This window comes from Moschus berezovskii, chromosome 3 (assembly GCF_049115385.1).
Source record: "Moschus berezovskii isolate FMDL1 chromosome 3, NW_MosBer_1.0, whole genome shotgun sequence".
Taxonomy (NCBI): domain Eukaryota; kingdom Metazoa; phylum Chordata; class Mammalia; order Artiodactyla; family Moschidae; genus Moschus; species Moschus berezovskii.
This window is the reverse complement of record NC_142462.1, coordinates 98047331-98062941: the sequence shown is the minus strand read 5'-3', so window position 1 is coordinate 98062941 and position 15611 is coordinate 98047331. Positions and strand designations below refer to the sequence as shown.

Here is a 15611-nt window from a genome sequence, read left to right as displayed (position 1 = left end):
AAGTTAAATGTGCTACTATCACATGATACAGCAATTCCACTTCTGGGTATTTATCTAATGAAAACAAAAATACCTAACTAGAAAAGATATATGCACTCCCACGTTCGATGAAGCTTTATTTACAATAGCCAAGATACGGAAACAATCTGGGTTCATGGATCAATGGATTAAAAAATGTGATACACACATATGTATATATAATGAAATGTTATTTAGACATAAAAAGTGATATTTTGCCATTTTCAACAACATGGATGGATCTTGTGGAGATTACATTAGGTAAAACAAATCAGATAGAGAAAAACAAATACAATAAGAGCTTACTTATATGAGGAATCTAAAACCAAGCTCATAGATACAGAGAACAGACAGCTGGTTGCCAGATTGGGGAGTGGGAAGGAGGAGATGGGAGAAATGGGTAAAGTGAGTCAGAAGGTAAAAACTTCCAGTTATAAAATAATCCATGGGGATGTAATGTACAGCAGAGTGATCATCACTAAGAATACTGTATTTCATATTTGGAAGTTGCTAAGAGAATAAATATTAAAAATTCTCATAACAAGAAAAAATTTTGTAACTATATATGGTGACAGTTAACTAGACTTATGATGGATACCATCTGGCAGTATATTCAAATATCAAATCATTATGCTCTATATCTACAACATTAATATAATGTTGTATATAAGTTATGGGACTTCCCTGGTGGCTGCAAAGCAGAAGACCTGGTTCGATCCCTGGAGAAGGAGATGGCTGCCCACTCAGTATTCTTGCCTGGAGAATGCCATGGACAGAGGAGCCTGCTCCTCAGTCCTTGGGGTCCTAAAAGAGTCAGACATGACCTAACGACTAACACTTCACTTCATAAGTTATATCTCAATTTCTTTTTTGTTTTAGTTTCTAAATTTTTTAGTTTAATAAGATTTTTTTCAAGTGTTTTAGTATAAACCAAAAATTAATGAGAAATATATAAGTAAACATCAAAATTGATCACATCCACATGAGTCAACAGGGGACAAGAAATGAGCAGTTGATAAAGGAAAATTAAGGAGGTTTCAAGAGAATGAAATAGAAATACAAAATAATAAAGTATGTTTCAAAATAACATTGAGATTTGAAATGGATGAGTATTATACTAGAAAGAATTTTTAAATGCAGAGAAACAGTGACTGCATTCTAATTAAATCATAACAGATGATAGACTTTTTTGACTTAAGTACCAAAAGAAACATCTATTTTTACTTTATAATGATTTCATGTACCAAAAAAATGTATTCAGAAAAAAATTCATATTGGGATTGAAGTCAAAGAAAGACCTAGTTTAAAATGCAACACATTCATTGTAGAAAAATATGTCTGCTAAAAAGAACAAAAAATATGGAGCCAAAATGAATAAATAAAAAGTGATTAACAAAAATGTTAACAAAAGAATTCATAATTGCCTTTCAAAGTAGTATATATTTGAAAAGATCTAGGAAAATGGACTGCTCATGAAAGAGTAAAGAATTGAAAATATTACCTAAAAAGGAGTTATGAAAATAAGTCATTTTTTCTTGTTTCATAACAAGAAAATTACAGGCAATGTACAATTAAGAGATAACACATCTTTGTGTAAGGCCGTGAGGGGAAGGAAGAAAAGAGAATACTTTGAATGTGAATCAGTCAGAGAGAAGTGGCACTACTATTTAACAATATGAAAGGACCTTGGAATAAGTCTACTGATGTATTTAGAGTTAACTGATAAATTTGGGTGCCTCACCTGAATGACTGTAATACCCTCTTACAAGTCTTCCATGAGCTTCTCAGGTGGTGCAGTGGAAAAGAATATGCCTGTCAATGCAGGAGGCCCAAGAGGTGTAGGTTTGATCCCTGGGTCTGTAAGATCCCCTGGAACAGAAAATGGCAAGTACTCCAGTATTCTTGCCTGGAAAATTCCATGGACAGAGAGGCCTACAGAGGACTACAGTCCATAGGCTCACAAAGAGTCAAATGCAACAGACGGCATGCACACACACACACACACACACACAAGTCTCCCAACTTATACTCCTGCATCCTCCAATCTAGTTGCAAAATGGCAACCACAGAGTCCTCTTAAAACCTCTTAAGTCAGACCATACCCCTCCTGTGCTCAGAGCTCTTCAATGATGCCCCATGTGTCTCAGCATAGAACAAGGTATTATATGATCTCGGAAGGCCCTGCATGATTAGGACAGTTACCTACCTCTCTGACATCCTCTCCTGATTCTCCCCAGGATCACTCTTTGTAGTCACACGGGCACCCTTGGAGTCATGAAAACAGACCAGTGAGCTGTCTTCCTCAGAGCCTTTGCACAATAAATATTATATCTATTTTCTATCTCTACAACTCTAGAGTGCAAGCTTTGAAATGGTGAACACCATGGTCTCTTGTTCACTGATCCATCCCAAGAACACGGTAGAGTCTCTGATACAGAGTAGATGCTTGCCGAGTGAATAAATGAATGATGAAGAGTTAATAAAAACAGATTTCCAAGATATGTTGAAGTAATAGGTTTATGAAATAAAGCAAATGCTACGCAAATTCATCAAAATTTAATAATTGGGGAAAATGTTTGTACTGTGCTTAGTTGCTCAGTCATAGCTGACTCTTTTCAACCCCACAGACTGTAGCCCACCAAGCTCCTCTGTCCGTAGGGATTCTCCAGGCAAGAATACTAGAGTGAGTTGCCATTCCCTTCTCCAGGGGACCTTCTCTACCCAGGGATCAAGTCGAGTCTTCCACATTGCAGGTAGATTCTTTACCATCTGAGCCACCAGGGAAGCCCGTAAACACATAAACAACAAACAATAAAAAAAAGCAACATAAAGGCTTTTTTTGGTGAAACTATGGCAGAGGGAAAAAAATCTTTGAAAGTCCTTGCATCAGTAATATATGCTCTTGTCTGGGAATTACATATAACACTTCCATTACAACTCATTACCCAAGAAATAGCCACATGGCCCCACCCAACAAAAACAGGGACCAGAAACTACATTCCTACCATTTATCTGAAGGCAGGAAGCTAGAAACACTTGATGAATTAAGTGTTCATGATTAAGTATCTAACCCTAGTCTCCCGCATTGCAGGTGGATTCTTTACCGTTTGATCTACCAGAGAAGCTCTAAGATATGTTACAGTCATCATAACGAATTCCATTAATGATTTGGACTTAAGGTCATTAATTTGTTACCCACATCTTTCCTTCCTTCCTTCTTCACTTTCTTACTTTTGCCCTTCCCTCTTCCTCCCTTCAGCAAATATTTAGTGAACCCTTCTATGTGCAGCTAATGTTACTGGACTAGGAAGACACAACAGTTCATAGCAAGATTCTTGCCCCCACAGAGCTTATAGTCTACCAACAATAAACAGGTGAGCAGAATTTTAAAATGTAAATAGACATCAGTTCAGTTCAGTCGCTCAGTCGTGTCCGACTCTTTGCGACCCTATGAATCACAGCACGCCAGACCTCCCTGTCCAAAACCAACTCCCGGAATTCACTCAAACTCATGTCCACAGAGTCGGTGATGCCATCCAGCCATCTCATTCTCTGTCGTCCCCTTCTCTTCCTGCCCCCATTCCCTCCCAGAATCAGAGTCTTTTCCAGTGAGTCAACTCTTCACATGAGGTGGCCAAAGTATTGGAGTTTCAGCTTTAGCATCAGTCCTTCCAATGAACACCCAGGATCAATCTCCTTTAGAATGGACTGGCTGGATCTCCTCGCAGTCCAAGGGACTCTCAAGAGTCTTCTCCAGCACCACAGTTCAAAAGCATCAATTCTTCAGCGATCAGCTTTCTTCACAGTCCAACTCTCACATTCATACATGACCACTGGAAAAACCATAGCCTTGACTAGACAGACTTTGGTTGGTAAAGTAATGTCTCTGCTTTTTAATATGCTATCTAGGTTGGTCATAACTTTCCTTTCAAGGAGTAAGTGTCTTTTAATTTCATGGCTGCAATCAGCATCCACAGTGATTTTGGAGCCCCCAAAAATAAAGTCTGACACTGTTTCCACTGTTTTCCTATCTATTTCCCATGAAGTGATGGGACCAGATGCCATGATCTTAGTTTTCTGAATTTTGAGCTTTAAGTCCACTTTTTCACTTTCCTCTTTCACTTTCATCAAGAGGCTTTTTAGTTCCTCTTCACTTTCTGCCATAAGGGTGATGTCATCTGCGTATCTGAGGTTATTGATATTTCTCCTGGCAATCTTGAATCCAACCTGTGCTTCTTCCAGCCCAGCATTCCTCGTGATGTTCTCTGAATGTAAGATAAATAAGCAGGGTGACAATATACAGCCTTGACAGACTCCTTTTCCTATTTGGAACCAGTCTGTTGTTCCATGTCCAGTTCTAACTGTTGCTTCCTGACCTGCATACAGGTTTCTGAAGAGGCAGGTCAGGTGGTCTGGTATTCCCATCTCTTTCAGAATTTTCCACACTTTACTGTGATCCATTCAGTCAAAGGCTTTGGCATAGTCCATAAAGCAGAAATAGATGTTTTTCTAGAATTCTCTTGCTTTTTCCATGATCCAGCAGATGTTGGCAATTTGATCTCTGGTTCCTCTGCCTTTTCTAAAACCAGCTTGAACATCTGGAAGTTTATGGTTCACATATTGCTGAAGCCTGGCTTGGAGAATTTTGAGCATGACTTTACTAGCGTGTGCTGCTGCTGCTGCTGCTAAGTCACTTCAGTCGTGTCCGACTGTGTGTGACCCCATAGACGGAAGCCCACCAGGCTCCCCCATCCCTGGAATTCTCCAGGCAAGAACACTGGAGTGGGTTGCCATTTCCTTCTCCAATGTGTGAAAGTGAAAAGTGAAAGTGAAGTCGCTCAGTTGTGTCCGACCCTTAGCGACCCCATGGACTGCAGCCTACCAGGCTCCTCCATCCATGGGATTTTCTAGGCAAGAGTACTGGAGTGGCTTGCCATTGCCTTCTCCGTCCTAGCGTGTGAGATGAGTGCAATTGTGTGGTAGTTTGAGCATTCTTTGGCATTGCCTTTCTTTGGGATTGAAATGAAAACTGACTTTTTCCAGGCCTGTGGCCACTGCTGAGTTTTCCAAATCTGCTGGCATATTGAGTGCAGCACTTTAAAAGCATCATCTTTCAGGATTGAAATAGCTCAACTGGAATTCCATCACCTCCACTAGCTTTGTTCGTAGTGATGCTTTCTAAGGCCCACTTGACTTCACATTCTAGGATCTCTGGCTCTAGGTGAGTGATCACACCATCGTGATTATCTGGGTCGTGAAGATCTTTTTTGTACAGTTCTTCTGTGTATTCCTGCCACCTCTTCTTAATATCTTCTGCTTCTGTTAGGTCCATACCATTTCTGTCCTTTATCGAGCCCATCTTTGCATGAAATGTTCCCTTGGAATCTCTAATTTTCTTGAAGAGATCTCTAGTCTTTCCCATTCTGTTGTTTTCCTCTATTTCTTTGCATTGATCGCTGAGGAAGGCTTTCTTATCTCTCCTTGCTATTCTTTGGAACTCTGCATTCAGATGCTTATATCTTTCCTTTTCTCCTTTGCTTTTCACTTTTCTTTTCACAGCTATTTGTAAGGCCTCCTCAGACAGACATTTTGCTTTTTTGCATTTCTTTTCCACGGGGATGGTCTTGATCCTTGTCTCCTGTACAATGTCATGAACCTCTGTCCATAGTTCATCAAGTACTCTGTCTATCATATCTAGTCCCTTAAATCTATTTCTCACTTCCACTGTATAATCATAAGGGATTTTATGTAGGTCATATCTGAATGGTCTAGTGGTTTTCCCTGCTTTCTTCAATTTAAGTCTGAATTTGACAATAAGGAGTTCATGATCACACAGTCAGCTCCCGGTCTTGTTTTTGCTAACTGTATAGAGCTTCTCCATCTTTGGCTGCAAAGAATATAATCAATCTGATTTCGGTGTTGACCATCTGGTGATGTCCATGTGTAGATCCTTCTCTTGTGTTGTTGGAAGAGAGTGTTTGCCATGACCAGTGCGTTCTCTTGGCAAAACTCTATTAGCCTTTGCCCTGCTTCATTCTGTGCTCCAAGGCCAAATTTGCCTGTTACTCCAGGTGTTTCTTGACTTCCTTCTTTTGCATTCTAGCCCCCTATAATGAAAAGGACATCTTTTTGGGGTGTTAGTTCTAAAAGGTCTTGTAGGTCTTCATTGAACCATTTAACTTTGGCTTCTTCAGCATTGGGGCATAGGCTTGGATTACTGTAATATTGAATGGTTTGCCTTGGAAATGAACAGAGATCATTCTGTCGTTTTTGAGATTGCATCCAAGTACTGCATTTCAGACTCTTTTGTTGACCATTATGGCTACTCCATTTCTTCTAAGGGATTCCTGCCCACAGTAGTAGATATAATGGTCATCTGAGTTAAATTCACCCATTCCAGTCCATTTTAGTTCACTGATTCCTAGAATGTCTATGTTCACTCTTGCCATCTCCTGTTTGACCATTTCCAGTTTGCCTTGATTCATGGACCTAACATTCCAGGTTCCTATGCAATATTGCTCTTTACAGCTTTGGACCTTGCTTCTATCACCAGTCACATCCACAACTGGGTATTGTTTTTGCTTTGGCTCCATCCCTTCATTCTTTCTGGAGTTATTTCTCCACTGATCTCCAGTAGCATACTGGGCACCTACCAACCTGGGGAGTTCCTCATTCAGTGTCCTATCATTTTGCCTTTTCATACTGTTCATGGGGTTCTCAAGGCAAGTATACTGAAGTGGTTTGCCATTCCCTTCTCCAGTGGACCACATTTTTTCAGACCTCTCAACCATGACCCGTCTGTCTTGGGTGGCCCCACACGGTATGGCTTAGTTTCATTGAGTTAGACAAGGCTGTGGTCCGTGTGATCAGATCGACTAGTTTTCTGTGATTATGATTTCAGTGTGCCTGCCCTCTGATGCCCCCTCGCAATACCGACCATCTTACTTGGGTTTCTCTTACCTTTGTCGTAGGGTATCTCTTCACGGATGCTCCAGCAAAGCATGATGGATGCATTATTTAATGTATATAGCATGGTCATTTTTTTAAGTCATATTGTGTCACATATATATTTCACATATATATGTCTATTTATGAATGTACTTATTGTCTTAAAAATTACATAAAATGCAACTGCTTTGTCCACAACTACTTTGGTTTTCAGTTTCAATCCTCTACATCTGAATAAAAAAATTTTAACTATCCAATTCTTTTTAAATTTAATCCAATCCAAAGTCTTTAAAAGTATAATGTTTCTTTCTATAGTATAAAAGTCTCACCTGGTCTCCTCAATTTTGCCTCTCCCCTAGAGATGGTGTCCTTTCACGCAGGGCTACATGAGGGCAACTCCTACGACCTCACAGCAGCAGGAAGCCATCAGGGGTCTCAAATATCATGTCCTCTGCCTCTTCTGGTTTCAGTGGAATTTCTTTATCCATCAGGATGTTGCTGAAAGCTCTCCAGCCCAATGTTCAATCTTGAGGTCAGCTTATCCTATATAGGCTCAAAGGCAACGCAGGAAACCTAAAGCTCCACGACTTACTCCTCCTGACCTTGGTTCATTCTCAGGTTGGGATATGACCGCCCACATGTGTGCTTCCTCCCAGAGCCTCAGATGGAGAGTAGAGGGTAAAAGTGAACCTCTCCACTCTTGGTGTTCCTCTTACTTAAAGAATGCCCAGATCTAGGCCAGAGCCACAACCCAGAGAGGGAAAAATGTGGAGAGACATCCGCTTTCTTCACTCTCTTACTGTTCTCTTCTTCCCATAATTACCCTTCGTTTGAAAGTGGTGAGTTTTACCCCAGAGAGGGCCTGGCTGCCATCGCAGGTAGAAGGGGTAAGATCTCTCCATCACTGGTGAACTGCTAAGCCAAATCCTCCAAGCTTATAAGGCTGTCATAGTACTACACGATCCAAATGTCTAAGTCAGAATCAGAATTTATTAACATATTCTATTTGTATTCCTCATATAACAAATTTTAGATTTATCCTGCACAGATAGAAACTCTCTTAAGACCAAGATAAAAGTCATGAGTTTAGAGAAGCCAAAAAGAAAATTATTTATTTTAAAAATTACTCAAAATATATTTATTATCTAATTTAACCAACTCTCCCATCAAACTTCTAAGATCAGTGTTTTTATTAATCCTATTTTAGAAAGGAGATCAATGATATGAAGTTTCTGTAACACAAGTTATAAAATGACTTTATTGGGATTTCAACCAATTCTATATACCAAATTCCTGCTAAAATGCCTTTTCTCGAAATTTTTGTGGTTAATCCTTACAAAGAGAAGAAAATGAAAGTCAAGGATTCCAACACAATATGTAATACAGATGAATATAGATCGATTTAAAATCTATACATTAACAAGAGCCTCAGAGCTAAATAATATAAAATTGATTCAAGTCATGTATTGGTTAGGAATGATGTAAGAAAGCAGAACATATTTGCTGAGAGAAAGTTGGCATTATTCTGGGTATGTGCTCAAGGGTTACGATCAACCCAAAAATCTGAGTAGCTTAACATAAGAAGTTTATTTTTTGTCCACATTACATCTCCCACTATGCGTTGGCCAACTTTCTGCACGACACGGTCATTCAGAGACCCAGGCCAGTGGAGCTGCCTCCATATTGTAGCTGCACCAGCCTGAGCATGCAGCTTCCTCAAGTGTTCTGTTAGGGGGAAAGGGGAAACGAGCCACTTGCAAAGGCGTTTCAAATAATGCTGTTACACCCATTAGTATTTTGCTGGTCAGAACTAGTCCTTCGGACCCATCTAATTGCAAAATGAGGAGGAAATGCAGGAGAGCAAATGGAATGTTTGAGCTGTTCTGCCATGGCTCCCTGAACATAATCCGTGTATCCAGCCTCCTGCCCTCTCCTGACTTCAGGTCTTTCATTTCCAAGGTTGCTTTTAAATTCAGGATAAATATTATTATCCCTGTTTTAGAGACTGCTTTCCATATCATGGTCAAGGAAGAATACTGCAAAATCTTTACAAATCTTTATTAAAAGCTAAGTTCTAAGTCATTGTAGGTAATATCATGTGTTTTATAATGAAGCAGTGTTTATGGAATGAGAAGGCATCTATTCTTATACCTGTCAGTAGTAAGGCACCACACAAGTAGAAGAGTGGAGTCTGCTGGTTGCATGGCTTCTATCCCCACAGCTTGCCCTTAACTTTGGCTTTACTTCTGGTTTAAATGCACAAGAGTGACTTCAGAGTTAAACATCTGAATGTATTGCAACCAGCTTTTCAACTACAACTGACTGGGTTCCATTTACAAAATTCCTTATTGCATTATGAGTGTCAAATAACAGAAGTTTGAGAATTTGAATATTAACACATGGAATTCAACTTCCTGAAAAAAGTTACTTCAGAAGTTGAGGTCTTTAGGAAATGTAAGGAAGTAGCACCACCTGGTGGGTAAGAATGACAGGAGAATCTGGAGATTTGTTAGGAAGAAATGATAATTGCTATAAATATAATCAGGTTCCCAAATAAAAGCCTATAGAGGACTTTGGAATTGGGACAAGTAGAGTGTGTATGACTTAAAAAAAAAAATCTCATTTTCTGCTGCTCCGTTCTCATTTTGCTTTCGATCTTTCCCAGCATCTGGGTCTTTTCCAATGAGTCAGCTCTTTGCATCAGGTGGTCAAAGTATATGAGCTTCAGCATCAGTTCTTCCAATGAATTTCTTGTTGTTCAGTCTCTCAGTCATCTCTGACTCTTTGTCACCCTATGGACTGCAGCACGCCAGGCTTCCCTGTCCTTCACTATCTCCCAGAGTTGGCTCAAACTCATGTCCATTGAGAAGATGATGCTATCCAACTATCTCATCCTCTGTCGTCCCCTTCTCCTCCTGCCCTCAATCTTTCCCAGCATCAGGGTCTTTTCCAATGAGTCATTTTTTCGCATCAGGTGGCCAAAGTATTGGAGCTCCAGTTTCAGCATCAGTTCTTCCAATGAATATTCAGGGTTGATTTCTTTTAGGATTGACTTGTCTGATCTCCTTGCAGTTCAAGGGACTCTCAAGAGTCTTCTCCAACACCACAGTTCAAAAGCATCAATTCTTTGGTTCTCAGCTTTCTTTATAGTCCAACTGTCACATCCATACAGGACTCCCGGAAAAACCATAGCTTAGACTATATGAACCTTTGTCGGCAAAGGGATATCTCTGCTTTTTAATATGCTGTCTAGGTTGGTCATAGCTTTTCTTCCAAAGAACAAGCATCTTTTAATTTCATGGATACAGTCACTGTTTGCAGTGGTTTTGAAGCCCAAGAAAATTAAGTTTGCCACTGTTTCCATATTTTCCCCTAATTATTTGCCGTAAAGTGATGGGACCAAATGCCATAATCTTAGTTTTTTGAATGTTGAGTTTTAAGCCAGCTTTTTCACTCTCCTCTTTCACCCTCACCAAGAGGATCTTTAGTTCCTTTTTGCTTTCTGCCATAAGGCTGGTGTTATCTGCATATCTGAAGTTACTGATATTTCTCCCTGCAATCTTGATTCCAATCACTTGTGATTCATCCAGCCCAGCATTTCTCATGATGTACTCTGCATATAAGTTAAATAAGCAAAGTGACAATATACAGCTTTGACATACTCCCTTCCTAATTTTGAACCAGTCTATTGTTCCATGTCTGGTCATAACTGTTGCTTCTTGACCTGCATACAAGTTTCTCAGGAGACAAGTAAGGTGGTCGGGTATTCCCATCTCTTTAAGAATTTTGCACAGTTTTTTGTGATCCACTCAGTCAAAGGCTTTAGCATAGTCAATGAAAAAGTAGTAGATGTTTTTCTGGAATTCCCTTGCTTTCAGAAGAAAATATAAGCTATTAGAAGTCCAAATTTAGTAGAACTTTTCAGTTAAGAACTATAGGATTAGAAGTTGGAGAGTGGAAAACCCAACAATGTATTTGTTGAAGAAAGAATGCTGCTGCTGCTTAGTTGCTTCAATCCTGTCCAACTCTGTGCAACCCTATGGACTGTAGCCAGCCAGGTTCCTCTGTCCATAGAATTCTCCAGGCAAGATTACTGGAGTGGGTTGCCATGTCCTCCTCCTCCAGGGGATCTTCCCAACCCAGGGATCTAACCCAGATCTCCTGCATTGCAGGCAAATTCTTTACCACTGAGCCACCAGGGAAGTCCCGAAGAGAGAATATGCATGATAATAAAATAATAGCAACAGGCAAAATAGAGAAACATCAGGAAAGCATATCTTTGGAAGGAAGTAAAGACAGCTTTAGGAAGAGTAAAGCGATAAAAAATGAAACCTGACTTAACAAAAGAGAGTGATAGAACATATCCAGAGAATAAAGCTCCTTGTGACCATGCTTTACTTCCTATTCTTTGGTATGAAATAGTTTTAGTCATAGCCTTGGCTTAAACTGTCTTAATTGAAGTTCTTTCTCCAATGAATGATTACATTTTAAAACCTTGCCTGGCATAAATCCATAACATATTGTAGCCCCAACAATTGTATATTGTTAATTTCTCTCTTTATTTACAGGCTTGGTCTCTCTTTCCTATTCCTGCCCAACTAGCTTAGAAAACAAGATTGTTCTGTACAGGCAATATCACCACTGATTATCCTCTTTCTTCATTCTCAGTGTAACAATTCATTTTCTTTATCACTTGTAGCTTTGTTAATTCAAGAGAAATAAAAGACAAGAGCTTTCAGACAAAGGTATGTTCATTTTTCCATGATAAATTTACAAATTTGCTGGTTAATATATACTTTGAATGGTAAATAAAAATGTTCTAAATGATCAGCTTCTGTCTTAAATGTTGCATTTTTGCAGTGGAAGTGTATTCTACTATTATTTCATGCATTTCTATCACTCACAGTCATCGCCACCTTCAAAATGAACTTGTTTTCTTTGCTTATGAGACAATTATGTATCAGGAGTGTCAAGAAAGGCAAGTAAGACGGGACAGGGAACTGGTCCCCGGCAAAAGCTCTCCCAATGAAAATGGGAGAATTTTTAAGGAACTTACCTGGATGTAGAGGGGAGCTTTAACATTGATATCCTGATGGATCAGAACAGAAGTCTCAACATGGATTTAAAAATTTTGCATTGGGAAAGCCAAGATTATTTAGAAGAAAAGGAGATGGAGAACTACAACAATATAAAGTAGTTTCTTAGAACTCTGAACAGTCTTATTTTAGATTTTCCCTCCCTTCCTTTCTCTCTTCCCTTCCCTTCTATGTTTCTTCCAAATTTTAGACAGCAAATATTTATTGAGAATCTGTGCTAGGCAATGGGGAATCATGTAACTGAAAAATCCAGATATGTGGGATTGTATGCACATCCAAATATCACTTGCCCACATGTTCATGAGAGTAAGGAATTCTATTTGCAGTGTGATTTCTCACTTACATTTTCCATATTTTAAGAAAAAAGAGTTGGGAAAACCCAGGAGAAAAGCAAAAATAACAATGAAAGGGAATCAAATAAGAACTTAATTTGCAATATTGTGGACAAAACCATACTTACAATTTGGAGGAAAGGTTAAAAAATATTTTTGACTTGAGCCAAAACATTGTTATTATAATTTTCCACTTTCATTTATAAAGAAAAAAGAAGGGCAAGTAGTCAACAAATTGCATTTAGAAATGTTAGGTAGGAAGTTAGACATGAGCAACGAGGGATGGCCTAGCCAAAAAGGATGTAAGCCGTTGTCTAAACTCCATCCAAGACATGCCCATAAACCAAGTCAACAGATACAGATAAGATGTTGAAAATTTTCTGACAGAAAAAAATCAATTAAGACATATATAGTCGAGGCTAACAAGAGGTTGTAAAAGGACTGGAACCCAGCAGTTCTCAGCATGGGATAGATTCTTCAACTCATAGCTACTGTCCATTCATCTGTCTTCCTATATAGTTTCTTTTTTTCACAATGCTTTTCCACATCTGTCTCCCATCTTCAAAACAGTTTGGTAGTCTACAATTTAAAAACTGGCATTCTGGCATAAAAATTACTACCTTTCATATTTTAATAATTAGAAACTAATATGATTCTTTCTCTAGACTTGTAACTTAAAAAATTTTAGAATTTCTCCCAAAACATTTCTGGGATACATACAGCCTACATGGCATAACTTAATGGCCTGATTAGAAATACTGCTAAAAAAGAAATTATGCCCCAAATCCACCACTATATATTTGAAGACTTACAATGCAGATTCTTTACCGACTGAGCTATGAGGGAAGTACTTGAAGAATTACATAGGATGCCAAAAATGAAGGACAATTTCAAAGTAGCAGGCTTAGATGCAACAAGCAAAAAATAACACTTCAACTCAACAGCTTGTTCCCTTAGCTAAATGAAGGCAGAGCAGACCACAGGGAATGATGGTCAATGACAAAACAAGTAGTATTTGAGTAACAACTCTGCACTGGTACTTTACATATGCAACCTTGGTGAATATTATAACTTTCAAGTAGGATTAATGATTTCTATTTCTTTATTAAATAAAAATTATTTTCATTTTATGGATAAGGAAACAAACTTAGAAAAGCAACTTGGCCAAACCCATAAGGTTAAAATGGAAGAACCAGAACTCCAATTCAGGACTATCTGAAACCTATATTTTTGTCACTATCCTGGTTCACAGGTTTGAAACAGTTAGGGCTCTAATCTCTACTTCTCAGGAATTTATAATCCTTTCCACTCTCAGTGTGGCTTTATTTCATAGGGACCTCACTTTTGATACTAGAGGCAAACTGATTCAGCTTCTGAGTTTATCTTGTTAGTTCTGAAATTCAGGGTCAACTCCTGGTTTATATTTCTAATATTTCCCTACTAAATCTGATTATTTTATAAAAAGTTTGCCTGCTTTTTAAAAATCACTTTTTGGGGGTGGGGTCAGGGAAGGATGGTTCAGATGCAGACAGAGGCCTTCTTGCAGAGATCCAGCCATGCCCGCTCTGGAAGCATCTCCAGCCCAATGGGCAGAGCCAGGCCATGAGCCCCAGCTGTCCTCACAGTGCCCCCTACATACCCTGGTCCCAGAGGGCCCCACAGACCTCAACACTTGAGTCCCTCCTGGCCCTTGAAACCCCTGGATCACTACTAACCTGTCATTTCTCAAGGAAAACTTGATCTACGTCTTCCCCAGAATGGGAAAGACCCTACGGCCAACACTTAAATGCTGGGGGTGGGAGGAGGCGCTACACCAGAGTTCTCTCTGCTTCCTGGCCCAGCATCCACTGCCCAGAGAGAGACACGGGAAAAAAAAAAAAAGAAGAAAAAATAAAAAATAAAAAAAAAATAAAAATCACTTTTTAACCTAACATTATTAATGAAGTTTAACCCAAATTTCATGTGAAAATTCCTAGGACTATACGATCTCATTTTCTTTTGTAGATTTATTACTACTTAGCTATTTTCATTATGAATAGCTTTAATTTTTTGTAACATTTCTTTTTGCTTCTGGCCAGGCTTCCAGGCTGTGTAGGATCTCAGTTCCCCCACCAGGAACTGAACCCAGGCCTAGGCAGTAAAAGTCAGAATCCTAGCAAGTAGGCCACCAGGGAACTCCAGTTTTTTAACTATATTTTTAGAGAAAGTGAAAGTCCTCAGTCGTGTCCCACTCTTTGAGACCCCATGGACTATACAGTCCATGGAATTCTCCAGGCCAGCCAGCATATTGGAATGGGTAGCCTTTCCCTTCTCCAGGGGATCGAACCCAGGTCTCCCATATCGCAGGTGGATTTTTACCAGTAGGGCCACAAGGGAAGCCCAAGAATACTGGAGTGGGTAGCCTATCCCTTCTCCAGGGGATCTTCCAGACCCAGGAATCGAACCAGGGTCTCCTGCATTGCAGGAGGATTCTTTACCAACTGAACTATGAAGGAAGCCTCATATTTTCAAAGTGGTTTAGCAATCTGTTTAGTACATTCATAATTTATACTGCGAGCTTTCAAAAATGTTAAAACCAAGTCGTTCTACCAAATTTTATTTGGCATAGATGTCTTTAATATAGGGAACTTTTTGTTTATTGAAACGAAATAATTGTCAAGCATAATAAAGTTTACGCAACAAACGCTAATTTGTTTAAAATGGAGATGCTTACTCAATAATTCACAGCCGTGGTTATCATTTATCATTTCTATATTCCAAAACTTCATTTTAAGGCAGTTGTCTAGTGTTTAATTTACTGAACAGAGGCGGTTATCCTAGGCAGTTTTCAATATTCTGGGGCATACAAACTCAAAAAAAAAAAAAAACTCCTGAAACTTAGTGTAAGGATTAGATCGGATGATACATTTTTCCAGAGTGACATCCCTAAATGGGTACTTTCATTTTCGATAAAAAGAAAACAAGTCCTTTGGGGTCTGAGAGAAAGAAAAGGCGAGGTGCGGGGGGGGGGGGGGCATATTTTTCAATTCACAGAACTGGCGGGTGCGAGACGTGTGGAGGACTCTCAGATACATAAGCCTGAATTGCAATGTTATCCTATGAGACACACCAGCAGGCGGTAGAAATCTTTTCTATGTACGTTGCTTTTTTTGAAATATCCATCAGCAAGATCTCTTTCACAATCCTGGGAGAGGCCTGTTCGTCCATTCCCAAAAGT

The 15611-nt window shown here is 39.2% G+C and overlaps 1 protein-coding gene across 1 annotated transcript in view; it reads right to left on the bottom strand.

Moving 5' to 3' along the window:
- LOC129551969 (hyaluronidase Ccc Hy-4-like) overlaps positions 1-15141 on the bottom strand; it is a 58473-nt gene extending 43332 nt beyond the window's left edge. Inside the window, exons 1-2 of the mRNA XM_088831815.1 lie at positions 15108-15141; positions 8573-8691 (exon numbers count right to left, since the gene is read on the bottom strand). Coding sequence (XP_088687941.1) covers positions 8573-8691; positions 15108-15141 — 153 coding nt within the window. The remainder of the gene's footprint in view (positions 1-8572; positions 8692-15107) is intronic.
- Between the last annotated feature and the right edge of the window lie 470 nt (positions 15142-15611).